Source organism: Poecilia reticulata, linkage group LG1 (assembly GCF_000633615.1).
Source record: "Poecilia reticulata strain Guanapo linkage group LG1, Guppy_female_1.0+MT, whole genome shotgun sequence".
NCBI classification, from domain to species: domain Eukaryota; kingdom Metazoa; phylum Chordata; class Actinopteri; order Cyprinodontiformes; family Poeciliidae; genus Poecilia; species Poecilia reticulata.
This window is the reverse complement of record NC_024331.1, coordinates 1,578,163-1,601,539: the sequence shown is the minus strand read 5'-3', so window position 1 is coordinate 1,601,539 and position 23,377 is coordinate 1,578,163. Positions and strand designations below refer to the sequence as shown.

Below are 23,377 nucleotides of genomic sequence, written 5' to 3'. Positions count from 1 at the left end.
CCCTTTTTATTGACTTTACAAACCAGTCATGATAAGCAAAATGTGTGTCGTTTTTTTTTACAAAACAACTGCAAACAACCGTTAATGTCAATGTGACAATGGATTTAGAATAAATAAAATACTTTTGAACTGATTTCTGCAGATTAATGACAATTCCTTCTTTTAAAAAGGAATATAAAACTATTTATTGCATAGAAAATAAAGAAACATCACTGTTTGCTTTAGCTGAGTCATTGTCTTGCTGGAAAAATAACTGTCCTACTGCTAAGAGGCGTTTCCACAACATGATGCTGCCCCCACCATGCTTCACAGTAGTGGTGAAGTATTTATGTTGATGTGCAGTGTGCGGTTTCTCCCAAATGCAGAATCTTGTTTGACGGCCAAAAGGTTCTGTTTGACCATCAAACAAAATCAGACCAAAGAACTTCCACTTCATCACCACATGCCTTTGAAAACTCTAGTTGAGTAGATGTGAGTTTTCTTCAGCAGAGACTTTCTCGCTGCCTCTCTCCCTTAAAGCTTTGACTGGTGAAGAACCTTGTTTCTATGTAACATTTTTCAATAACATTTTCTCTGATATTCCTGAGGTGTTATTGTGCCTTCATGCTGTGATGGCAGCTAGGAATAGTGATTAAGCTGTGAATGCACCTTCCGGATACAGGTATCTTTATATTAAGGTCACCTCGAGGACCACAGTCCTCGCACTCAGGTGATTTCTAATCTATTCATTGTGAGACTACCAGCACTGATTGGTTGAACCTCTGTTGCATTCGGCCAATCACTTTAAAGTGGCTGACCTTTAAAGTCATCCATCCATCCATTTTCTTGCACCCTTGTCCCTCAGTGGGGTCGGGAGGAGTGCTGGTGCCCATCTCCAGCTAACGTTTCGGGACAGACTGGCGACCTCCTGGACAGGTCGCCAGTCTGTTGCAGGGCAACACAGAGACAAACAACCATGCACACACACCAATTAACCTGTCAGTCATGTTTTTGGACTGTGGGAGGAAACCGGAGTACCCGGAGAAAACCCACGCATGCACAGGGAGAACATGCAAACTCCATGCAGAAAGACCGGGAATCGAACCCAGAACCTTCTTGCTGCAAGGCAACAGCTCTACCAACTGCGCCACTGTGCAGCCCCTTTAAAGTCACTTTATGTTAAATATTTTTGTCATCATTTTGTAGAAATCTGTTTTCACTTTAACATTAAAGAGTTTTTTGTAAATCTTTTTGCCAGAGAAGCCAAATGTTGATTATGATGAAATGTTGATTATGATGAATTTGTAAAAGCAATAACAATGGCAACATGTCAAAGAGGTGAATACTTTTAGGCACTGGATTTTATGCCATACATAAAACAGACTGAACTGTGGTCCGTCTATCTCTCTATAGACTCTCTCTAGTGTTCATGTTCCTGTTGGATGCTTCAAGTATGTCACATTCTCTCTTTGGACCCGTTTCTGCTACCTGCTACTTTTTAAACACATTCTTTAGATTATTGCTGAAGGTGTACAGAAGTGCTTTAAAATAACAATACAGTGATTTATAGTAGAACATTAAGATTGCCTTGATGACTGCTTATTGGTAGTTTATTCTAGCTGTTAATTTCCTCAAGTAAAACAAAACCACATTAGATTGAATTAATAATGATTGAACAATTACTGGAAACCAAAAACAAGAAAACAAAAACTTTTAATTACCTTTTGAAGTGGAAAAAAAACAACAACTTCAGAGCATAGTAAAAATAATAAATGTTACATAGAAACAAAAAATAAAAAATACAGCAAAATAAAATAAAAAAACATCTCAAACTCAAAGAATCTGAAACTACATTTATAAAAACAGCATTTTATTGGATCAGGTTACACACCTACGAAGAACTTTGCACTTTGAACTTTTTTGACAGCTTTACAAATGAATCTTTCTTCAAGCATACGTCTATTTATCATCATAAACACTGTGCCTCCTGCACTGCAATGACAGTTCAGTATTGCAGCAGAGAGATCTAGAATTTATTTCCAGATTTGCTCTGCAGTGCATCAGATGGTGACAGGTTTCCCATCATTCCTCAAAGATCAACCATAATTTCAGAAGTGTTTTATAGCATGAGGCCATGTTTATGGATTCCATATCAGGCGTACTGACTCATGATCAGGCTAATTTACAGTAATGTGGGCTGCTGCTGTAAGATTAATGAGGATCCTTCATGCAGCAGCTTTTACAGCAGAGAAGACAAATCGCTTATAGTTGGGAGTATTGCTTAGATTAAAGCTACACAAAGAAAAACTAAAGAGCTGTTTATAACATTCCTGTCATAGTAAGTGATTATGTGCAACAAATTTCCATGTTGTACAAAGTTTAACTCCCAAGAGTATTCTGATTATTCGATGCGTAGAGTCTTCTAGACAGCAAATATTGTGTAATCAATAATATTCTCTTCTAAAGTGTATTGATTCTTCAAGTAAGCGTATGACGACTATCACTGATGCACATAACTCAAAGAGCTAACGCATTAGGACTTCTCTGTTTCTCAATGGACGTGACGGAGAGACAACAATGTCATCAGAATCATCAGATTCAACTACAGCATCCGCATCAACCTCTGCTGAGAAAAGTTCCTGTTGAGCTGCAATGGAACAGACAAGGTTTTCAAAGTTCTATCTGCTTAAACCCAACTGTTATTAATCATATGTTCATTCATGTGTGAATAAAACAGTGAAATGGAGGAAACTGACATCTTTTTTTCACCCTCTAACCTTGTGCTTGTTGTCTGTTGGCGACAGGATGATGGTCTTCTTCCTTTTCTGCATTTTTACTAAGAGATGCAGAACCTGACAAATAAAATAATAATTAAAAAGTAACCAGTTATTTCTAAACTGTCACAGTAAATCCTCAGAGAAGTGAGTAAAAACTGGATGCATTTAAAAAATAATTGTAGGCAAATACAAAAAACAAAAACAAAAAAAACTGTACTGTCCAATACAGAAGTGCTTGAGACATCAAGCACCTGGTGTTTGTAAAAAATACCAAGTATTTCTGATGAAAAAAAAGAGAACACAATGCATGTCCTCATAATGTGGTATTTATTATATACAGTAAGAAAAACTGCAACAACCTTGTTCACCAGCGTGTAAACACTTTAATACTTTGTATTAAAGTGTGTATAAATGTATAAGTTTGTGAGGACATCTCTTGTCCACAGCCCTTTGACTACAGACACTGTTCTGTTTCCGTTTCGTTAAGAGGATATTCTAGGTTGTCAATTTCTTTTTTGTAGTTTATGCACAATTTCCATAGCAGTCGCCAGAACATAGAATCCCTTTTTATTACCTTGTTTTGACTTGTAGTTTGCTGACTTGGTGCAGTCAGCCTCCCCAGAACAGACTGCACTGTTCACAACAGATTTCTTAATCTACTGCATCTTCCTGCAAACACTGAAATACCTGAGCTTCCTCAGGCATAGAAGTTTGATCTTGTTCACAGATTTACTGTCGCATGTCCAGTAAAGTCTGTAATACAGATAAACTCAAGTATTTATTTTCATCTTATGAAAATATGGTAAATAAAGTTAAAATTAAGCTAAATTAAGAGTCTGTAGGCTTAAGGAACCAAACTTGAGCTTAAGTGTGGATCAGTGTTTAATGTCCTGGATCAGTGTGAAGTTGCATGTGAAAAGTCTTTTGAAAGAACTTGTAATCAAAGTTCTTTACATCACAGAAACCCGGTATATTAGACGGCTCCTGTGGACAGAAACCTTGGTGTTAAACCCTCGGTTTCTTCAAAACAATACAAAACAAAATACCCCCTTTGCTGCAGATCTGCTCAGGCAGTGCTCTCTCAACTGAAGCCAATCGTGCATCAAATACAGAGTCAGGCTAAATATGAACAAAATATCCTCAGCTCACTACTCTGCTGTGTGGAGCCATATTCTGATCACACCTCAGTGATTATAGCTATGGGAACCAGGAGGTCCCTGAAGTCTCACAGGGTCATTCTAGACCATCCAGCAGCCACAGATCTTTACAAATCATTAGCGGCTCACAGATCTGCTGAGTTCCGTCATCAGTCTTTATCTCAGGCTGTCTGGTTGGTGCAGGGTGAGAGCAATCATGGATTTAGACGGGCACAGATCCATCACTACTCATAAAGGTGTCAGGAGAGTAATGAAGACCAGTTGGGAAGTTCAGAAGTGTGTTTTACAACAGCATAAATCCAGACAGGCTCCTGACTCTGGTTCATGTTGGCTATGGAGGATTTACTGTTGAATCTCCACAGGATTATTAACCACAACACAAACTACACTGAGCTGTGGGAGATTATTGCAACTGGAAAATGATTGAAAAATATAGTCATGGAAACAGATGTAATGATTGACAATGAAATTATAGAAAATCCTAAATAGGCCCAAATTATAGTATCTTTAGAAACAAACAGTTAAAAAGTTAAAAATCTGGGATTTGACTTGGCCATTGCATCTCATTGATGTTCTTCATTTTCACCTACATTTTCTGCTGTCTGGGTAAATTGCCCTGCTGAAGACCTAGTTTGACCCACGATTCTGCTGTTAGATAAATACTGTTAGAGTCTATTAAGTATTTGATTAATTATTTATTAGCTAAATAATAACTGTTTTTGATCCAAAATGATACTAATGATTACAGATGGTAGATGAGCTATTGTTTTTTTTTTATTTCTCTGTTTTTTCCTGCTAGTCAGGCCAGAAAACTGCAATCAGTGCATCCCTGACCTCTAGGTTAGGTGAGAACGCTCTGCTGAGCTCAGTGACAGAATGTTATCACATCCTGTGGTTATAAATCATACCTCCACCACAGCTAGTTTGAGGGGTTTATGAGAGAATATGCTAGATATTATCTTCATCTTCACTTTCTTCTTATCTGTCTCAAAGTACTGATTTCTAGAAGGAAAGTGGTTCATTTAGATTTAGTGTTGGAAACTTTCCAAATAAAGTGTTTGTATAAATATTTGTCCTAAACTTTAACATGCTAACTGAAGAATGCAGAATTTGAGGGAGAGATTTTTATTTTTTCTTGCAATTTCTCTCAGTAATGTGTTGGTTTTCCTGACCTTGGGCTAATTTTCTGGTATGTACACTACTGGAAACATTACAACCTGCTTAAAATGGATCTCACTTGGACAAAATATTTTCTTGCTGAATGATGGATTTTAAATTGTTTGAATGTAATTTATCAATCCTTTCAGGATTAATGGTCAGGGACAATTGCGGCTAAGATATCTTTCTGGCTTATCAATGCCAAAGAAAATGCCAGATCTCTTGTGTTTATAAGGTGTCACGGTTGCTGCAGATCACTTAATCAAACACATTGCATTAGAACTGCTATCCCTCTAAAAGCTCATTTAAGAAAGATGGGCCTTAGTTTTTCTCATTTCTCTTAAAGGTGAGCTTTACAGCAAGAAAGTTAAAATCCTAGCTGAATTGACCAGTAGTATTTTCTGCGTGAAATTACTACTGGTTTTGTCCAACTGCCGATGAACGTAAACTATAGATATGGGTACCTCACCTTTGCTCCTGGGAGAATCTGTTAAGCCAGCCCTTCCTGGTACCAGAGCAGGTGGGCAGTTTTCAGCTGGGGAAGGCACAGCGAATCCTGAGCTGAAGCACAGGCAAAAATATTCAAAGAAATATTTTGGCTGTAATTGTTAAAAATTCTGTGTAAAAAATGAGCAACCTCTTTATTGCAATGCTACAACGAGCCAAATGTCCCCTGAAGGCAGATTGTATCAATGTCAAAGCAGCAACATCCAGTCCTCCACCAGAGGTTTTGCTGTTTAAGGAAACTTCTGACTGAAAAAAGAAGATGGTCATGACACAGAGAGACGGGCAGGAGATGAAACAAGTCTCCATGAATGCCTTTTAGAGCCATCTAGTGGTTGTTTTATGTGTGCTGAAACTGAATATTTTCAGCACAAAAACAAATGATAAAATGGCCGACACTTGTGTAGTGCTATGACCCTAAAGTGATTTACACTACAGTCAGTCATTCACCCATTCACTAGCTGTAATGGGTTTATTTAGAGACATTAGAGTAGAATACACTGAGTGTGTGTGTGTGTGTGTGTGTGGGCCATGTATCCTTTTCTTTCTGCTTCACATTTATTCCCTACTTTTTGTTGGTACATCTCATCAAATCACATGAAAATGTAAAAATATGGAAAAGTTAAAGTGACATGAATACCTTTGTAAAAGGCCTGTGTGTGTGTGTGTCTGTGTGTGTGTGTGGTGAAACACCTTTTGCTCTGTGTTTTTTAGAAAATCTTTCAGCCATGAATGTCTGAAAAAATGGCTCCTTATCACTGACTGTAACATCACAATGTCCTGCACACAGAACACAGAAGAAAAACCAACTGTCTGGGTGTTTCTTATATAATACTTCTCTTAGCCATCAGTGAGTTCCTTTACATGATTATAGAGTGTTACCTACCCTCTGTCTGTGCTGTCTCCAGTTTGTCTGAATGATCAAAGCTGCCTTTTCTTTGTTTGTCACCTCTGCATCTACGCTCAGTGCTTCCTCTCTTTCCTCCTCCTCTTCCCCCTCCTGACCTTCTCTGCTCTGAGCCTCAGGATGCTCCATCACAGCAGAAGAAGGTGAGCACACCTCAGCCTGTACGAGTTTGCTTCTGTCCTCCAAAGTTTGAATCCTTGTCAATAACTGCTCCAACTCCTGTCTAGAAAAAAAACCAGTAACTCTATATTTGATCAGATAAAAACAATGAAGAGGTAGTAAAAGCAAGTGTGCTATTTCATATGATGGCAAGCAACAGCAACATAGTAGCCACAGAGTGGAGTTTAATGCCTGAAGTATGTTTCTATTGGTTGGAATGCTAAAGCTAAGAGCTGGCAGGGAAAATTGTGGGATGGTAAAGAAAGAAAAAAGTAAGAAAACTATGGGTTAAAAACAAATTTCAGCAACAGTGTAACAGTTAAATATTTTCTTATTATTTAGTAGTCCCAATATTAAACCAGTGGTAGCGATCAGTAATGTAATAATAGTGCATTATTAGGCAATACCTGTCAATTCTGGCCATTTTAAATTATATTAAAGAAGCTAATAACACAACCTGTCAATATTAATATTCCTGTGATCCATTAAGAAGTCATTTCATTTTTGGAGGAACATTTAAAAGAAAAAAAATCATTGAAAATGTATTAATTCCACTAGTAGGCCTGGATTTCTTAATGCAATACCAATTTGAGAGTAAGTTACTGTACCTCATCTGTTTTCATAGAATTGTTAATTAGTTTAAATGTCTGCATTTTTATTGTCATCCTTTGAGAAATATTATTTGATAGTTAGTTCATTTAGTAATGCATGATAGAATTCAGAAAGAGAAAAGCGATCAGGTACGTGTGTTGCAGGTATTGGCAAAATGTCGATATGTGATTGGTTAAAAAACATCCTCGTATTACTGAACAGTTATCGCATTATTGGTTACCACATGGATCACTTCTATTAATAAAGTTTTTATGATGTAGATTCTGAAAGTGCTCCATATGATGTTCACAACTACATGTTCAAAATGCAGTCCATCAAAAAGATGCTATTTGTTGATGCAGGGACAACAAATGGCAGTAGCGATGAACGATGGAGCTTAAAGCTTTCTGCTGCCTCTGAGAACATTTACTCTCTGCTCGACTGCTGCTGACAAACGGACAAAAGGAGACTGAAATGAGCACATGCAGCTAATGGATGTTTTAGATTTCAGTTTTGATGTAATGAGTGTAGCAGACTTTTTTCTCCAGTATTTTCCCTGCAGCTCTCTGTGGTTGTTGGTTGATTGGCCCATCGTGATACACAGTTCATGATTACAAACACACCGATGCTGCTGTTCCACTCTGTCCAGTTGTTCTTTATGTTTAGCTTTCAGTCGTTCAGTCTCTTCTGCCAGCTCATCTATTTCTTTCCTTAGCTGCTTCACTTCATCACTGAAAACACAAACAAATACAAAAAATAAAATTGATTTATTCAGCTGCTGGACAAAATAAAATATTGCAAATAAACTACTTCATGTTTCCCCTCAGTATTCCTTCAAATTTCAATATTTAAATATTTTTAGGCATTAGCGTTCAAAGGATTAACCTGTACATGCCTCTACAGTCTCTGTTCTTATTACCTGCAGGTTCCACAAATAGTTAAACAAAACAATGCTTTCCAGTGTTCAGAATAAGGCCATTTCTTTTGCAAGTAAAACATTTAGCAAGTTTTACTTGCAAAAAGCACTTGATATTGTGTATTTAGTCACATCAAAAATACTGAAGGGCACAACGTTAAATTCAAATTGTAGAAAATTGGAAAACTTATTCCATAGCCACGTTTTTTTCTCTATCCTGACCAAGACCTAAAAAGTGACAAAAGCAAACACTTTCCAGCTTCTTTAGTCATTTCTACCACGCCACAACCTTTCTCCCTTTTGTTTTTTTTTTCTGTTACTTTCAGAGATGCCTGAATGATAACTTGAGTGGGTAATATTTTCCTTCAATTAGCCAGTTACATCATGTTATTGTGGCTGGTTTACACTTGCTTTTCACTGTTAAATCATCTGTGTATTTGCACTTGTCACAGAATATATTTGGTTTGTGAAATACAAAGTACTATATTCCCTATTTTTTCCCAACATGATGTAAAAAAAAAAGTACAAATTTATTCCAATAAACTGGTGTAAAAGCTTTCTATTTAGGCTTGTCAGTGTTAAAAACCAGTAAATCCCATCCTTCTTAAGCTGATGCCATACATTTTGTTTATTAATTAAGCAAACATGTTGTTTATCAAACTCAATGCTTACTCACCTTTTACTGGACAGCCTCTCTTGAAGCTCCACCCTCTCCTCATCCAATTGGCTGAGGCGTTCCCTCAGAGCAGAAACCTCTCTTTTTTGCTCAGTGACTGTTCCCATGGAGACCACCGCATCTGTTGCCAGGGGAAACCCTGGAACCTCTGCAGGCACAGTCTGGGCCTGCTCATTGAATGTGGCTCTGCTCTTTACTGACTGGGTGTGTCTTCTGCTGCTCTCCAGCCTCTGATTGGACAGGACAGTGTGAGAGCGTTTAATGCTTCCAAGCCTCAAACTGTACACAAACAATTACTTAGAGCTTCCTCTTACCCTTTCCACCTCTAACAGTCTCCTCAACAGCCTTTGTCTACTCCACTCTCTGTAACCTATAGTAACAGAAACACATGTTCATTTTAGAATTACAGTACAGAACTCTAAACATAATATAGGAATGATTCATGGTTTTTTATTGATTTTATACTGAATATATTGAGGAAAAAATGCAGCTAATGGATGTTTTAGATTGCAAAGTTACAAAGAAAAAGAACAAAGTTTTTAAAAGCATAATAAACTTTTTTGTTTCCCTTGGGAGCTGCTGCTTGAAGACGGTAATGAGAACGCAAAGACCTTTAATTCCTGCGGCAGGATCGTCCGTGTTGAGCTCCTCCCTGAGTGCTGCGTTTTCCTGCTGGAGATGCTTCACGTTTTCAGTCAAGCGATGAACGGAGGAGCTTAAAGCTTTCTGCTGCCTCTGAGAACATTTACTGTCTGCTCGACTGCTGCTGACAAACGGACAGGAGGAGACTGAAATGAGCACATGGTTTACATTCACCACATGACAATCACACAGGAATTTCCTGGTGATCAGAAATTTGCATGTTTTGCAAAATCAGCCCCAACCAGTGACTGGACAGCAAACCTTTAGTTACCACTGAACACACCACAATAGTCAGAGAGCCAGAGAGAGAAAAACCTTCAGCAGATTACAAGAAGAATAAATGTAGTACAAAGAGGTGGCTGCATTGTCCTTTAAAATTGTCATTGAAAATGCATTATTTGGAAAGGCTGAGGGCCTTTTGGAAATCTCTGATTTACGGTACATTTGACCCCTCATGGCAGAGGGAATCAATATCAGTCTTACATCTGTATCAGCAGGTCAAATTTTTCCAGAAACAGGAAATTTGCCCAAAATTCCTGATCATGTTTGATTCCCAATGCAGTTATTAAGACATTGGGCCCATTTGTTAGCTTCATAACATAACATAAGCTTTATAAAACATAAATGTATGTTACATTATCTGCAACAAGATGAATTCCCAAGAAAGAGATTGTTTGTGTTTCAGTTGCTCACACCTTTTCTCTGCAGCATCTAAAAGTATCCTCAATCTTTGAATCTGAAAGATGAGAATCACAAAACATAGTTAAAATATTATTTTTTTAACAGCCTCCGTACACTTCACTTAAATCTGAACAGATTTAATAATACACACCAAAAGCTGTATTACCTCCTTAAGGTATGTTTCTACAGTGATCTTCAGCTCCTCCAGGTTGGTGGTCCTCAACTCACTTTGGAGTTTACTGTGGAAAATAATAATAAGCCGAAAATATTGCAGGTCTAAAGACAGCAGTGCATTCGCAGTGAAATGAAGAACCAGTTTACCTTAAAGAATTTTCCTTCTCTCTGCACTGCTGCTCCAGCTTTAGGATTCTCTGCTTCAGCCCACTGACAATCTAAAGGAAAATATTTGATCTTAAAAGATGGATAAATATATTTTAAGACATTTTTCATACGCTCACCAACAAAATGGACAAACTCACCACACTGCCCTCCTTTCTTTTGTCGACCAAACTACGAATGTATTCAGAGCCCTACCAACATAGAAGAAAAATTTTTAGAATGCAAAAAAAAAAGGCATTCATAGCGAAATTTAAAAACAATTCTGGGATTGTACTTTTGTGGGGTCTAAAAGTTCTTCTATTTGTTTCTCTCTTTTAGCACCATCTTCCTCCAGGCGACGCAGTTTGACTTTCATTTGCTGGTTGTCAGACTTCTGAGCCTGTAGAGTCTGACCACAAAACACACAGCAAGTTCAGCATAAAATAAATAAGTATGCAAATCCAGACCATTCTAAAACAATCCAGCCATCGCTAAGAAAACTAGATACAGATCATTGAAAAGCAGAAAAATGGCCCGACTTTTTGGAATTCACTTTCAATTCAATTCATTTTATTTATACAGCACCAATCACAACAAAAGTCTTCTCAAGGCACTTTGCACATAATCATTTCAATTCAATCACACATATATTTCAAATGCTCCTAGTTATCAAACAGTACAGTATTCTTAATTAATTATTCAAAGTAGATGAAAAAGTTTCTAAGGACATATTCCACATCACAATATCCCCCCCCCCCCCCATTATTCTTTTAATGGGGGGGTGGGGTTGTTAGTTTTTTAACTTTCCTTTATAAAGTCACTACTTTAAAAATATTCATATATAAATATATACAAAGTCACACAATATGTTTAATATGTCAAAGAAAACACAAAAGTGATCAATAGAAATGTAAACTAATTTGGCTGACAAAAAAAAACTTTCTGATACCAACTTTAAATAACTCTAATACACACATTAAATAAATTGTGTTGGTTCAACAGAACATCAGTGTTAGAAAATGTTAAAAAGTGTTTCCCCATCATGTTTTTTTCTTTTAAACACAAACATTATGTCCAAAACTAAGAATCTTGTTTAATACTTTTAAAAGAAAGTCTTCCTTTTAATAATGCCCAACACCAAAACATATGTCACATTAAAACACCTCCAACAGTAAAAGCTTGTGCTCACTTCCTAATGATCAGGAACTTTGTTCATTTTCATTTCTTCCATCTGTCACAGACATCTCCAGTGAAGTAATGACTGTCAGTGTTTTGGTTTTTAGCTCTCATGTCCTCCCTGACCCCATCTCTGAAATGTGCAATACAAATAAACTTGATTGATTGTCCTTTACCTTTTTGAGGCGAATAATCTCATCATACATGCTGTCTTTATCCTGATAGTCACCAGCACCTATAGCAAACCCTGCAAAATATTAAATGGGTGCATAGAATCAAAAAGAAGAAATCTCTAAGCAATATTTGCAATTGCAAAGTACTGACTTAAAAACTTGTGATATTGTTATTGTTACTTTCCTACCAAAATCTGACCTCCAGCTTCTCAGCTTGCAAACTTATGAATATTCTCTTACCATTAGATGCAGAAAGGTGTTTCTTTAAACTTGATTTCTGTTTTAGTAGCTGTGGACTGTCAGCAGACTCTAGACTCACCATGTATGACACATCTGAGAGCGCAGAGAAAACAAAAGTGTAAAAGAACAAAAGAAATCGGAAGGGGCCTTTTGTCAGGTTGCACTACATTTTCTCCCACCTATTCTGATAAAAACTTTTATCTGAGGAGAAGCACTTTCTATGAAGCATCAGCTGGGTTTTTAAAATGGAGCCTACCATGGCCGTTGCTCAGTGACGCGAGGTGAGCTGAGCGATGCTCCCTTGAAGTGTTGCCTGTAGTGTCCCCTAAGGAGGGCCTCGGCAGTCTCCAGGCTGCCACTGCTGCTCTTCTGGAGTTCATATTCAGGCTGGAGAGATATGGAGACCCTGAAAATGCCATAAGGATGCAGCTGAGTGTGTGTTGATACGGTTACTGTAAACGTTCTCAAATTAGCTCAAGCTTTCTTACTTGGAGAAGGTGAAGGCCTCCCAGTAGACTTTTTCCTTGATGTTCTCTAATAAACATGAGGTGTTGGAATAGGATGAAGGCACATTTTTCAAACTAAAGACTCTTTTTTTCTTTTACAAAAAAAGGGATTAATAAACCAGAAAAATATAGTTTACCTTGCTTGAAATATCAGAAGGAAGAGTGAAACCTTCCTCCACCTGCAAAAAATAGAACAAGGCTAAATAAATAGTCAAAAACAACAAAAACAATAGTTAAGACAAAAGCATATTTAAAAACATTTCAGGTTGTTTCAAGCCTTAAAACACGAGGCTTAAGTAATTTAACACTTGCATATTTCCGACTGTAAATGTGTTTTAGGATATTCCCAGTTGTAGAATCCTAAAGTGTCTACTTTGCTACATTCTATTAAACAGATGACTATTTATTATTTATAGAAAGTATGCGCACGTCGACGTTTGCTTATGGCTACATTATACCGACTAAATAGGAATTTACAATAAAATATTCTAACAGAAAAACCAACCATGGATAAGTGTCAGGTTTGATCTACACAAGAGTTTGATGGATTTCACAGAAAAATCTCACAAAGCGGTTTAAGTTACAGATAACAGTTGTGGTTTTTTGTGTAAAAGACTCACCAGATCTTCACAGTCCTCATCAGTTGGGATATCACTCTCCTCCAAAGACATTTTGTGAGTTGCACTGAACATAACTGGTAAACTGAGGTCAAGTAAGCATCAAAACTCTTGCTACTCGTAAGGTATCCATCCTTTTCAGTCAAAAGTATTTTACTCAGCTGGGTCCTCTGGCTATTAGTAGTCAATCACGAAAGTTCAGATAACATGCTCGCTGTAATACATCTTAAAATGTTTTTTTGAGAAAATAAAAAAATCTTTTCCGGGAATAAGACGTGCATTCGTTCATATTCGTTAAAGCGCTGCCGTCTTGTTTGTTTTCTCAGCGGTGTAGCAACACGGTTGCTATTTCTCAGTTAAGCTAGCTAGAGAGCCAGAACACTACCGGACGTTATCCAAAAGCATTTTCAAATTAAAAGCATTATCAAGTTAATGAAATAACATATTTTAAACAAGCAGTTTAAAATATGTATTTTAAACGACTGAATTTTCGACTGAGTCCTGTGAATCCTTCCGACAATAGGTATTCAGTTTTCCTGGCAAAAACAAAAGTTCATATTTCCTCTAGGATATGATTGGGAAGGCGGGTCGGTTGTGGGTGGAGGGGCACAGCTGATTTGAGACGCAAACTACAGTGAATGTTTGGTTAAAGTTAAGCGACAGAGGTGTGATTCAGATTTCATTATAAGATTAAATCAAACCAGAAAGTGAGATGGAATAATGCGAAAAAATTAGTTGACTGAAATCATTGCAGCCTGAATAGTGATTATTGTAAAAAATAAAATAAAAATAAAAAGTGCCGATACCAGCGGTGTAGTGATGGGAATTTCAGGCCGCCTCAGAGAGACGGTGTTGTGGCTAGCCTCCCAAAGAACACCGGGCTCTAAGCTCTCGCATATTGACGAGAAAACGTACTAAAATATGACCGAAGAGGAAATTTTAAAGATATTTGTAACATTTTCACGTTTCTTAACCATGTTATCCCTAAAACGGTGGGTTTTATTTCGCAAATTACTTGAAATTAATACGATTACTGCACCTTTATTGACACATATGTGTCGAACATTTTTTCAGTCCGTGTCTGTTGAAAACGTTCTCCGCAAATGGTTTGAAATTCTCTGCTTTTTCTTTTGATGCCGTAATAGCTTAAAAGCATTACAAAACAGAGGCCCATTATGTAGAACATTTTACATCATGCTTAACTTTCTAGTCTGTTAATGTAGGAGGAAATGCAACTTAATTTATGAGCCTGAAAATATTTGCATCCGTCCTGTTGATATAAAACTTATAGCATTAGCTCAGAGAACAAGTGTCATTACGTAGAAAAGGTGAAATCCCTTTCAGCTTTTTATTTCTCAAAGCACATGGATGTATTTTTTGGCAATATGGATTTTGAGCCTGCCAAATATACATCCCCTCTCTATTCTCCTCAAATATTTAAAACTTAGACCAGCAGTTCTTGGAACTACTCTGATTAAGTAGAAAAAGTTTTTCTTTATTATCACTATTTATTAGCAATATTTATTATATTCATTACTGTGTTTTCATAAAATTAACATTTACAAAAATAAAAATTTCACAAGACATACATAAGTATGTAGATATATTAAAATGTTTTGAATGCCATTGTTACACTTTCAGTTCACTTAAGTTGGAGAAAATTATAAAAGTAAACATTAAGTGAAGTGATACTTTCTTTTGCCATAAATCACAGAAATACATTAAATACATTTGTGCTTCAATTCGTGATTAAACAGACACCATGTGAGCCTGCCTAATATGACAAAATTATGTGCCGATTCTATTAGTAAGAGTAAGAGCTGCTGAGCAGCAAAAAGGGAAAGAAGTGGGGAGACTGCTCTCTGTTTATAAGGATGTGATGCGCATATAGAAGAGCAGTGCATGTGCAAAATGTATGCGGGAAGGAAACGAATTACATGTGCAGGTGCATTTAAAAAGGTAAGCGATTTAAGAACTAATGCTAAAAACATTTATCTGCCCCAAACTCCATTTTAAACAACAGCACAACCGCTGAGTCGGTGAATTTCAGAAAGCACAATGATTGCGGAGAAGAAGTTTGTTGGATTTATAGTGGAAGTAAGAATTTGTTCAACAGAGACAAATAGTAGAACAAAGAGGATTAAAATGATAATAAAAGCAACAGAAAAATTCCTTGAGATGGAGGAATTGTCATTTGAATCAATCAGTTTAACAACAGGGAAAGTCCTCAGTGTTACAGTTGTGAAGTCTGTTGGTTTTTCCATATTACAATGAAACGCAAGAAGATAGCATGTTAAATCAAACAGTCTGTGTCCAAAAGACCTGGTTGAAACCATCACTTAATTTTATATTAATGGATATAAAGAAAAGATAGAAATCCATGGTTGGAGGAGGATTTGTTCAACAGTGTATTAGTTATAAAGTTTCTAATATAAATAAGGATTTAGGAGTTATCAGGGTTGAAGTATGGATTAGTAAAATTAAATTTAATATAATGAATTTTTATAACTCGTGTCAAAGGTTAAGTAGGGAAAACCTCAGTATCTGTGAGAAGGGAAATGGAAAAACTATTTTATGTGTAGATTTTAAGGCTCATAATACTTTATGGGGAAGTAAAAGGACAGGTGAACAAGGGTATGTTATGTTGGTATGTAACTTCTCGGGGTGCGGTGGTTTGTCAGGACTGCGTCTCTCTCTCTCCGGCTCTGGTCTGTAGAGGGGCGTGTGCAGAATATTACATCCATCCTCAGTCCTGCAGCTCCACTAAAGCACTGAGAATTTGCAGTGTCTAGATATTCTTTGTCATCCTCATCACCCTTTTCTCTCAGAGCAAATCTTCTCTCTCTCTTTCTGCCCTTCACTTGCATTTCTTCTCGTCTCTCCATCATCATGTCGTCAAACAGCGCAGACGGGGACTTGCTGCAGATCCCTCTGGGGCTCATCAACAGCGAAGGCAAGTATCTGACAGCGGAGACCTTCGGTTTCAAGATCAACGCGTCGGCCAGCAGCCTGAAGAAGAAGCAGACCTGGACGCTGGAGCAGACCGGGGAGGACGGCAGCGCCGTCTTCCTCAAGTCCCACCTGGGCCGCTACCTTGGCGCGGACAAAGACGGCAACGTTACCGCGGACAGCGAGACACGCGGCCGAGACTGCCGCTTCGTCATCACAGCGCACGACGACGGGCGGTGGTCGCTGCAGTCTGAGCCCTTCGGCCGCTTTCTAGGAGGCAGCGAGGACCGGATCACCTGCTTCGCGCAGACAGCTTCTCCGGCAGAGAGATGGAGCGTTCACCTGGCCGTGCATCCGCAGGTGAACCTTTACAGCTTTGCGCGGAAACGCTTCGCCCACCTGAGCGCCCAGGAGGTGTCCATAGACAGGGACGTCCCCTGGGGCGTCGACTCGCTGGTTACGCTCGTCTACCGAGATGAGCGCTACCACCTGGAGACCTCCGACAACCGGTTTCTGCGCAACGATGGCAGCCTGTCCGCAAAAACGGACAAGGACACCGGCTACATGCTGGAATTCCTCTCAGGGAAAGTGGCATTCCGTGACTGCAACGGCCGCTACCTGGCACCGGTGGGCCCCACGGGGACAATGAAGAGTGGGAGGAGCGGCCGGGTGGGAAAAGATGAACTGTTTGGCCTGGAGCGCAGCCACGCTCAGGTGGTGCTGACTGCGGGCAACGAGAAGAATGTCTCTACGAGGCAAGGTGAGACTGCAGCTTCTGAAAAGACCTAAATAAAATAAAATAAAATTCAACCAGACAAGGTAGGAATGGCGCCACGCCACCTATCACCACACCCTGCAAATTTGATCCGATCCACTTCTCTTGACTACGGGCACTCCCCGGTCAGACTCTCTGCTATTCATGAGTCCTATAGAAAGATCTGGACCCTCTGGGGCGTTTAGACAGGTTGAGAGCCTACCAACAAGATTTTTATTTCCTGTACCTTCAAGTTATAATAGAGTATTTCTGCACAAAGGTTTTTGGTTATCAGAATTTTGAGGCCAGTTTCTGATATTAAAGCTCTGACCTGTCAGTACCAATTTTAGCTTATTTTGCTACTCTGTTTTTAAAAACCTTGATCAAGTTTTAAGTAATTTAAAGCATCACCTGGGAGGGAGAGAGGGAGGGAGGGATGGATGGATGGATGGATGGATGGATGGATGGATGGATGGATGGATGGATGGATGGATGGATGGATGGATGGAACAGCCACAAAATGAAACATATATACATACATTCCAACCTTAACAAAGTGATCATCATTGCTTTTAAAGATCAGTATTGTTATGCAGAATGTCGACTATAAACTCTGACATTGTAGAATACGTTCAGCTGCTGATGAATTCAGTCATTTGTCAGTTTGACAAAGCATCTGAAGGCAGGTACAAACTGACTGCTCCTAAGATTTATTTGATTTTTAACAGTCAAAAATAAAAACAGCCATTATGCATTAACTCTTGCTTTTACCTTGCTTTCTCTGACTTTTTTTAAACACTTCTATAACACTCAAGTAATTTTGGTTCTTTTGCCCTCAAGAACAACTACTGCTGTGCAGAGTGCTGTTGTTTTGTGAGACCTGCTGCTTAGATTAAAGTCAGATATTTGCTTGACCTCCTGACTACTGATCAGGGCTGTTAGAAATGAAAACTGGCCGATTCCAGTCCCAAGTCAATTTCTCCGTGCATTATTTTTAGACCTTATCTGTTTTGAAACTAGTTTTTCCCAAATTACTCTTATTTTAAGTGATCTCTATAAAATATATGGCATTCTTCCTATTAGTTTTTTTTCATTCACAGACATCAAAAATGTCTGTGAATGAAAAACCATTATTGTAACCATGTCAGGACTAAATGCAGCTGTGTGATTCAACCACTGGAACACAAAAACAAATGTCCACAAAGATTACTTTCAGGGGACAACATACTATAGTCTCAGTGGCTTAAAGTGTAGACAAGGTGATGACATCACGATGACGTAGCTGATTTCAAAAGGTTGAATTCTGGTTTTCTCCACAGAAATCCAGCTAACTAGATCACCACAGAGCAGAGGCTCCAGTCTATGGGGGCTGGGATACCTTCACCCCTGAATCAGATGGATGAATGTTACCTCCGTAGTAATCAAGTACTCTAGAGTTCTGCTAATAATCTGATAATTAGATTATTTAGATACAGCCTGTCCACATACATGGTGCTTATAAAAAGTATTCAGACCTTGGATGTTACATCCTTCTTGTTTGTTGTTACATTGAATTGTAAAAGCCATCTGGCTTTTACAATTCAATCCCTGATCATAAAAATTGCTTCTTTTTTAAGTACAAATTTACAGGAAATCTTTTAGTGTCAGAGTAAAAACTGGTATTGATGAGATAATGCAAACAAATATTTAAATAAAATATGAGTAGCAGAAATAATCACCCCTTTGAGTCAGTATGTGATAGATTCACCTATGGCTGCAACAGCAGCATTGAGTCTGTGTATAGATCTCCATCAGGGTTCAATCAATCAATCAAATTTGATCTGTATAGCACATTTCAGCAGCAAGGCGTTCAAAGTGCTTTACATCATAACAAGCACAGAAACACAAAGCCATGCAACATAGACTCAACAATCAACATATTACATTAAGTCAAATGCCATTGTTAAATTCGTAATTGATTACGTTTCAAATACGACTCTAAACAGGTGGGTTTTTAGGAAGTCAGTGTTTCAGCTGTTTCACAGTTTTCTGGAAGTTTGTTCCAGATTTGAGGTGCATAGAAGCTGAATGCTGCTTCTCCTCGTTTRGYTCTGGTTCTGGGGATGCAGAGCAGACCAGAACCTTCCAGACCTGAGGGGTCTGGAAGGTTGAAGGATTGTACATTTACACTCTGCAATTTTGCTCCATCGCTCCTTGAAAAACTGTTCAAACTCTGTCCGGACCACGGGGATCCGCTGTGAACAGACTTTTTCAAGTCCATAAATTCTGTATCAGATTGAGGTCTGGGCTTTGACTCAGCTACTCCAGAACATCCAACTTTTGGTTCTTCACACAATTTCTGTGGATCTTTAGCTTCATCTTTTCTTGCTGGAAAATAAATGTTCTTCTCCTGCAGACAGAAACTAATTATCCTCCAGGATTTCTCTGTATCTTGCAGCTTTCATTTCACCTTCTACCTTTTCAAGCCTTTCCTTTCCTGTGTGTTTGTGGTGTCTGCCAAGCATAGCACCTTATCTGATGACCAAAAAGCTCAATTTTGGTTTGTTCAGCTTGACCATAAAGTGTCCCACTTTCCTCTGGGCAATGATCACCTTCCTAAAATAGTGGCCCTAGTCATTTTATGCCAAAAGATTATTTAGGCAAAAAAAAAAAAAAAAAAACTTCTCGCAAAAAATGGATTCATTATTTTAGAAAGTTGCCAAAATCTAGTTGAGCTGATTTAAGTCTCCTAATAAATTTCTGAAATATGCTATGGCTTTTTTTTCTTTGGTGTGCCACCACAAAGTTATTCATGGCCCCCAGTTGGCCCCCCATGCAAAACATTCCAGAGACCCTTCTGCCATGAAGTCCCTGCATAGCTGCACTCACGGAGCAGTGGAGGTTGTGTACAACAAAGTAAAAAAAAAGAAAGAAAAACGTATTCATTTTCTCTCCACCATGTGTTTTTCATTACTTACTCAGTACATTTGGCCCATCTTTGCACAGCTTAACATTTTTCTGCAGTAATTCTATCTCTTATTTGTGGTTGTTGGGGCCAGGTCAGCTGAGGTTCTCTCAGCCTGTGTCATCTGTTATCTGAGATACACTAAGAGCAGACTCAAAATTAGAAAATATATTTTTAGAGACAAAGAAAGGATGAGTTGAAGGAGATGCAGAGAAAAGAGGCTAAAACTGGATGACTCAGACTATCTTACATCTCATGCAGCCTCTTTTTCTTGTTCCCACTCGGCCCCAGATGGGATCTGCTGCTAACATAGGGATTTAGATTTACCCCAAACAGACACATGGGCATCAAACAAATGGTGGGTGGAATTTGAATGTCTTCATGGGCTGCTGTTGTCTTTTCTCTTTTTATTTAGAAAATTCACAGTTAAAATTCACATTGAATGAGTAAATTAGGGCTATTATTAAAGTGAAATATCTTTTTTCTTCTGTCATGTAAATGCATGAAAACAGAAGATCTCCACCATACTTTGAACTTAGACCAATAAAACTTGAAACCAAGAACAAGGGGAAGTCAAAAATGTGCATATACCCCTTTTCAAATCCTAGACTTATTCATAATTGGAAAATGACAAATACATATTTTTATTCCAACTTGTACTCAGACACTTTCCATGGATTAGAATATTATTATTAAAGTTCAGTTACGTCAGTAACTCAAATCACTGGATGAAATACACTAGCTACACATATCTGATGTTTCACGTCTTTATTTATGTAATAATTATCAGAATACAGCCAATAAAACACATGTAGGATTTAGAATATTATATCATACATCTATACAATACATTTTAAAATTTAGACTTAATATTTAATACATCATTAATGGTTATTTTAAAAATGTATTTTTAATCTGACAACTGAATCTCATTTATTGAATGTTTGGAAATCTTCCAAAAAAAATCCACTGAAAATAAATCTGTTGAGAAACAAAAAAAAAGTATTACCTGGTTGCACATGTGTCTCAGATAGGTTTTTAATTTTGTAAATCAAAGTTTTTTAATTTAATTTCACTATATTATATTAAAAGGCTTATCATAAAACCCGATTTAATATTTCAGTGATGTCATCATACAGAGAAAACTATTCATTTCTGTTCAAATTCTAGTATTCTGAAGACTACAATGATTTAGGTTGTTTTTTTTTTTGGCATTTTTGGTTAAGATGTGCTTGCTCTCCATTCAGTGAGTGTCCATAAATTTTACTCACAGAAGAGTAAAGATTTTACTTGAGTAAAAGTACGTAGTAGTAAAACTGCTCCTAAAAGTCGATTTTTCTTTTCCCTTAAAAAGTTGCTCAAGTAAATGTAACTAGTTACTACTGACCTCCTCCTTTTGCTTTCTGAAATTTGATCAATCAATCAATCAAATTTTATTTGTATAGCACATTTCAGCAGCAAGGCATTTCAAAGTGCTTTACATAATTAAAATAAAAACAGCATGTGACAGTGAATAAACAGTTAGAAAGACAAAGCAATTTTATTTATATTTTTAAAGAAAAAAAAAGGTTAAAAAAGATAAAAACATTAAAACCCACACCCCTTGTAGGACTTCAGTTAAACGTCTCACACCTCAGAGTTTTAGTTAAAACGCCATTTAACAAGGATTCTCACAACCCTAGATATAGATTCGTTTAACTGGGACGTTTTCCAGGGGGGCTTTACATAGACNAGTTTTAGTTAAAACGCCATTTAACAAGGATTCTCACAACCCTAGATATAGATTCGTTTAACTGGGACGTTTTCCAGGGGGGCTTTACATAGACAGTGTGAAAGAGAAATAAAAAGAAGTTAATAACTAGATGAAAATTTAGCCATAAACAACTCTAAACAGGTGGGTTTTAAGTTGAGATTTAAAGGCACCCAGTGTTTCAGCTGTTTTACAGTTTTCTGGAAGTTTGTTCCAAATTTGTGGTGCGTAGAAACTGAATGCTGCTTCTCCCAGTTTGGTTCTGGTTCTGGGGATGCAGAGCAGAACCAGAACCAGAAGACCGGAGGGGTCTAGACGGTTGGTACAGCAATAACAGATCTTTAATGTATTGTGGTGCTAAACCGTTCAGTGATTTATAAACTAACAACAGTATTTTAAAGTCTATTCTTTGAGCTACAGGGAGCCAGTGTAGGGACTTTAAAACTGGTGCTATGTCTCTATCTTCCTGGTTTTTGATGAAACACGGTGCAGCTTAGTGAAGCTTTAATCCCCCAGAGCCTAATGAAAGCTGATCACAGATTACTTTATTTTTCAGGCATGGATCTGTCAGCCAATCAGAATGAGGAAGGGGACCAAGAAGTGTTCCAACTGGAGATGAACCGTGAAGACAGGAAGTGTGCCTTTAGAACTGCTGCTGGGAAATACTGGACCCTGACAGCAACTGGAGGACTGCAGTGCACGGCTTCCTCCAAGTAATCACCCTCCTACTGGGAAGTGCTGTTTGCATCCTTAGAAAAATGTAGATAATAAGGTCTGTCTTTGTATTTGTTTTCAGATCTGCTAACAGTTACTTTGAACTGGAGTGGCGTGAGGGTCGGGTGTGCATTCGTGCAGCCAACGGGAAGTATGTGACTGCCAAGAAGAACGGGCAACTGGCTGCTGCAGTTGACAGTACAGGTCAGGATTGTTGCTGATATTTTTCAAATACATGAAAGTGAAGTCAAGACAAAGTTGGAGATTGTAAATGTACTCTAATATTAGCTTTCTTTCGTACACAGAAGTAGGAATTTCTGACTCTACGTCATATAAATAAACTGCAAATTGCTGGCTGCCATTTATCACAGAGACAGGAACTATCATCTGTTTATGGAGTCAACACGTACTTATTTAAGTTTCATCTGTAGATTGGAAAAGCAAATATTTCCTTGAGACCCTTCATACAATTTCAAACGTGAACATGTCTCTAGACTCCTCTGTGGTGAAGAATGAAGGAGTCTAACTGTTTATTTGTTTTTGACTTTAGTGACTTTACTTCTTGGGTCAGTTTTACCATTATAGTTAACATAGTGTTAAGCCACCTAATTGTTCCATTTAAACCTGGCAGTTTAAATAGAAATCTAAAGTGATTTCCATTTAAACTGTATTGGTATGAGCACAGAATCCTGTGGAACTTTATGATTAACTTTCATATGAGAAGGAAGCATTATTCACTCTCCTCCCATTTAAATTTTTAAAAAGTGAACAACAAACTTTATGCAGTTAATTTAAACACAATAAACAGTTATGATTAAAGGTACTAGTCTATGTCATTTCAGGGGAGGCTGAGCAGTTCCTGATGAAGCTGATCAACCGTCCAATCATTGTCCTGCGTGGAGAACATGGTTTCATTGGAGCTCGCAAAGCTGGACTTCCAACCCTCGACTCCAACCGGGCCTCCTACGATGTTTTCCAATTGGAGTTTCATAACGGTGCTTATTCCCTCAAAGGTAAGTGGAAGTAGGCAACATTCAAGCATCCATCCATCCATCCATCCATTTTCTTCCGCTTATCCGGGGTCGGGTC

The 23,377-nt window shown here is 38.0% G+C and overlaps 2 protein-coding genes across 5 annotated transcripts in view; one reads left to right on the top strand and one right to left on the bottom strand.

Annotated features, from left to right (window-relative positions):
* Positions 1 to 1,832: 1,832 nt before the first annotated feature.
* Positions 1,833 to 13,585, bottom strand: iqce (IQ motif containing E). 4 transcript variants are annotated; one of them, XM_008404479.2, is made up of 21 exons: positions 13,181 to 13,585; positions 12,698 to 12,739; positions 12,543 to 12,588; positions 12,311 to 12,460; positions 12,055 to 12,147; positions 11,818 to 11,888; positions 10,761 to 10,874; positions 10,627 to 10,677; positions 10,469 to 10,539; positions 10,299 to 10,386; positions 10,162 to 10,202; positions 9,436 to 9,590; positions 9,139 to 9,194; positions 8,825 to 9,054; positions 7,856 to 7,963; positions 6,462 to 6,705; positions 6,269 to 6,355; positions 5,709 to 5,824; positions 5,541 to 5,632; positions 2,757 to 2,831; positions 1,833 to 2,626 (listed from the first exon to the last, which is right to left on the bottom strand). In XM_008404479.2, exons 1-21 carry the CDS (start codon positions 13,250 to 13,252, stop codon positions 2,505 to 2,507), a joined length of 2,124 nt encoding a protein of 707 aa, XP_008402701.1. In that variant the 5' UTR covers positions 13,253 to 13,585; the 3' UTR covers positions 1,833 to 2,504. The 4 variants fall into 4 exon arrangements, with proteins under 4 accessions (XP_008402701.1, XP_008402709.1, XP_017162925.1 ...); XM_008404487.2 differs by having other exon boundaries at positions 9,436 to 9,587; positions 13,181 to 13,584; XM_017307436.1 differs by having other exon boundaries at positions 10,314 to 10,386; positions 13,181 to 13,584.
* A 2,141-nt stretch (positions 13,586 to 15,726) lies between these two features.
* The window catches only part of LOC103462033 (fascin-like), a 10,125-nt gene continuing 2,474 nt past the window's right edge, over positions 15,727 to 23,377 (top strand). Inside the window, exons 1-4 of the mRNA XM_008404510.2 lie at positions 15,727 to 16,886; positions 22,131 to 22,287; positions 22,371 to 22,492; positions 23,131 to 23,301. Coding sequence (XP_008402732.1) covers positions 16,067 to 16,886; positions 22,131 to 22,287; positions 22,371 to 22,492; positions 23,131 to 23,301 — 1,270 coding nt within the window. The 5' untranslated portion in view covers positions 15,727 to 16,066. The remainder of the gene's footprint in view (positions 16,887 to 22,130; positions 22,288 to 22,370; positions 22,493 to 23,130; positions 23,302 to 23,377) is intronic.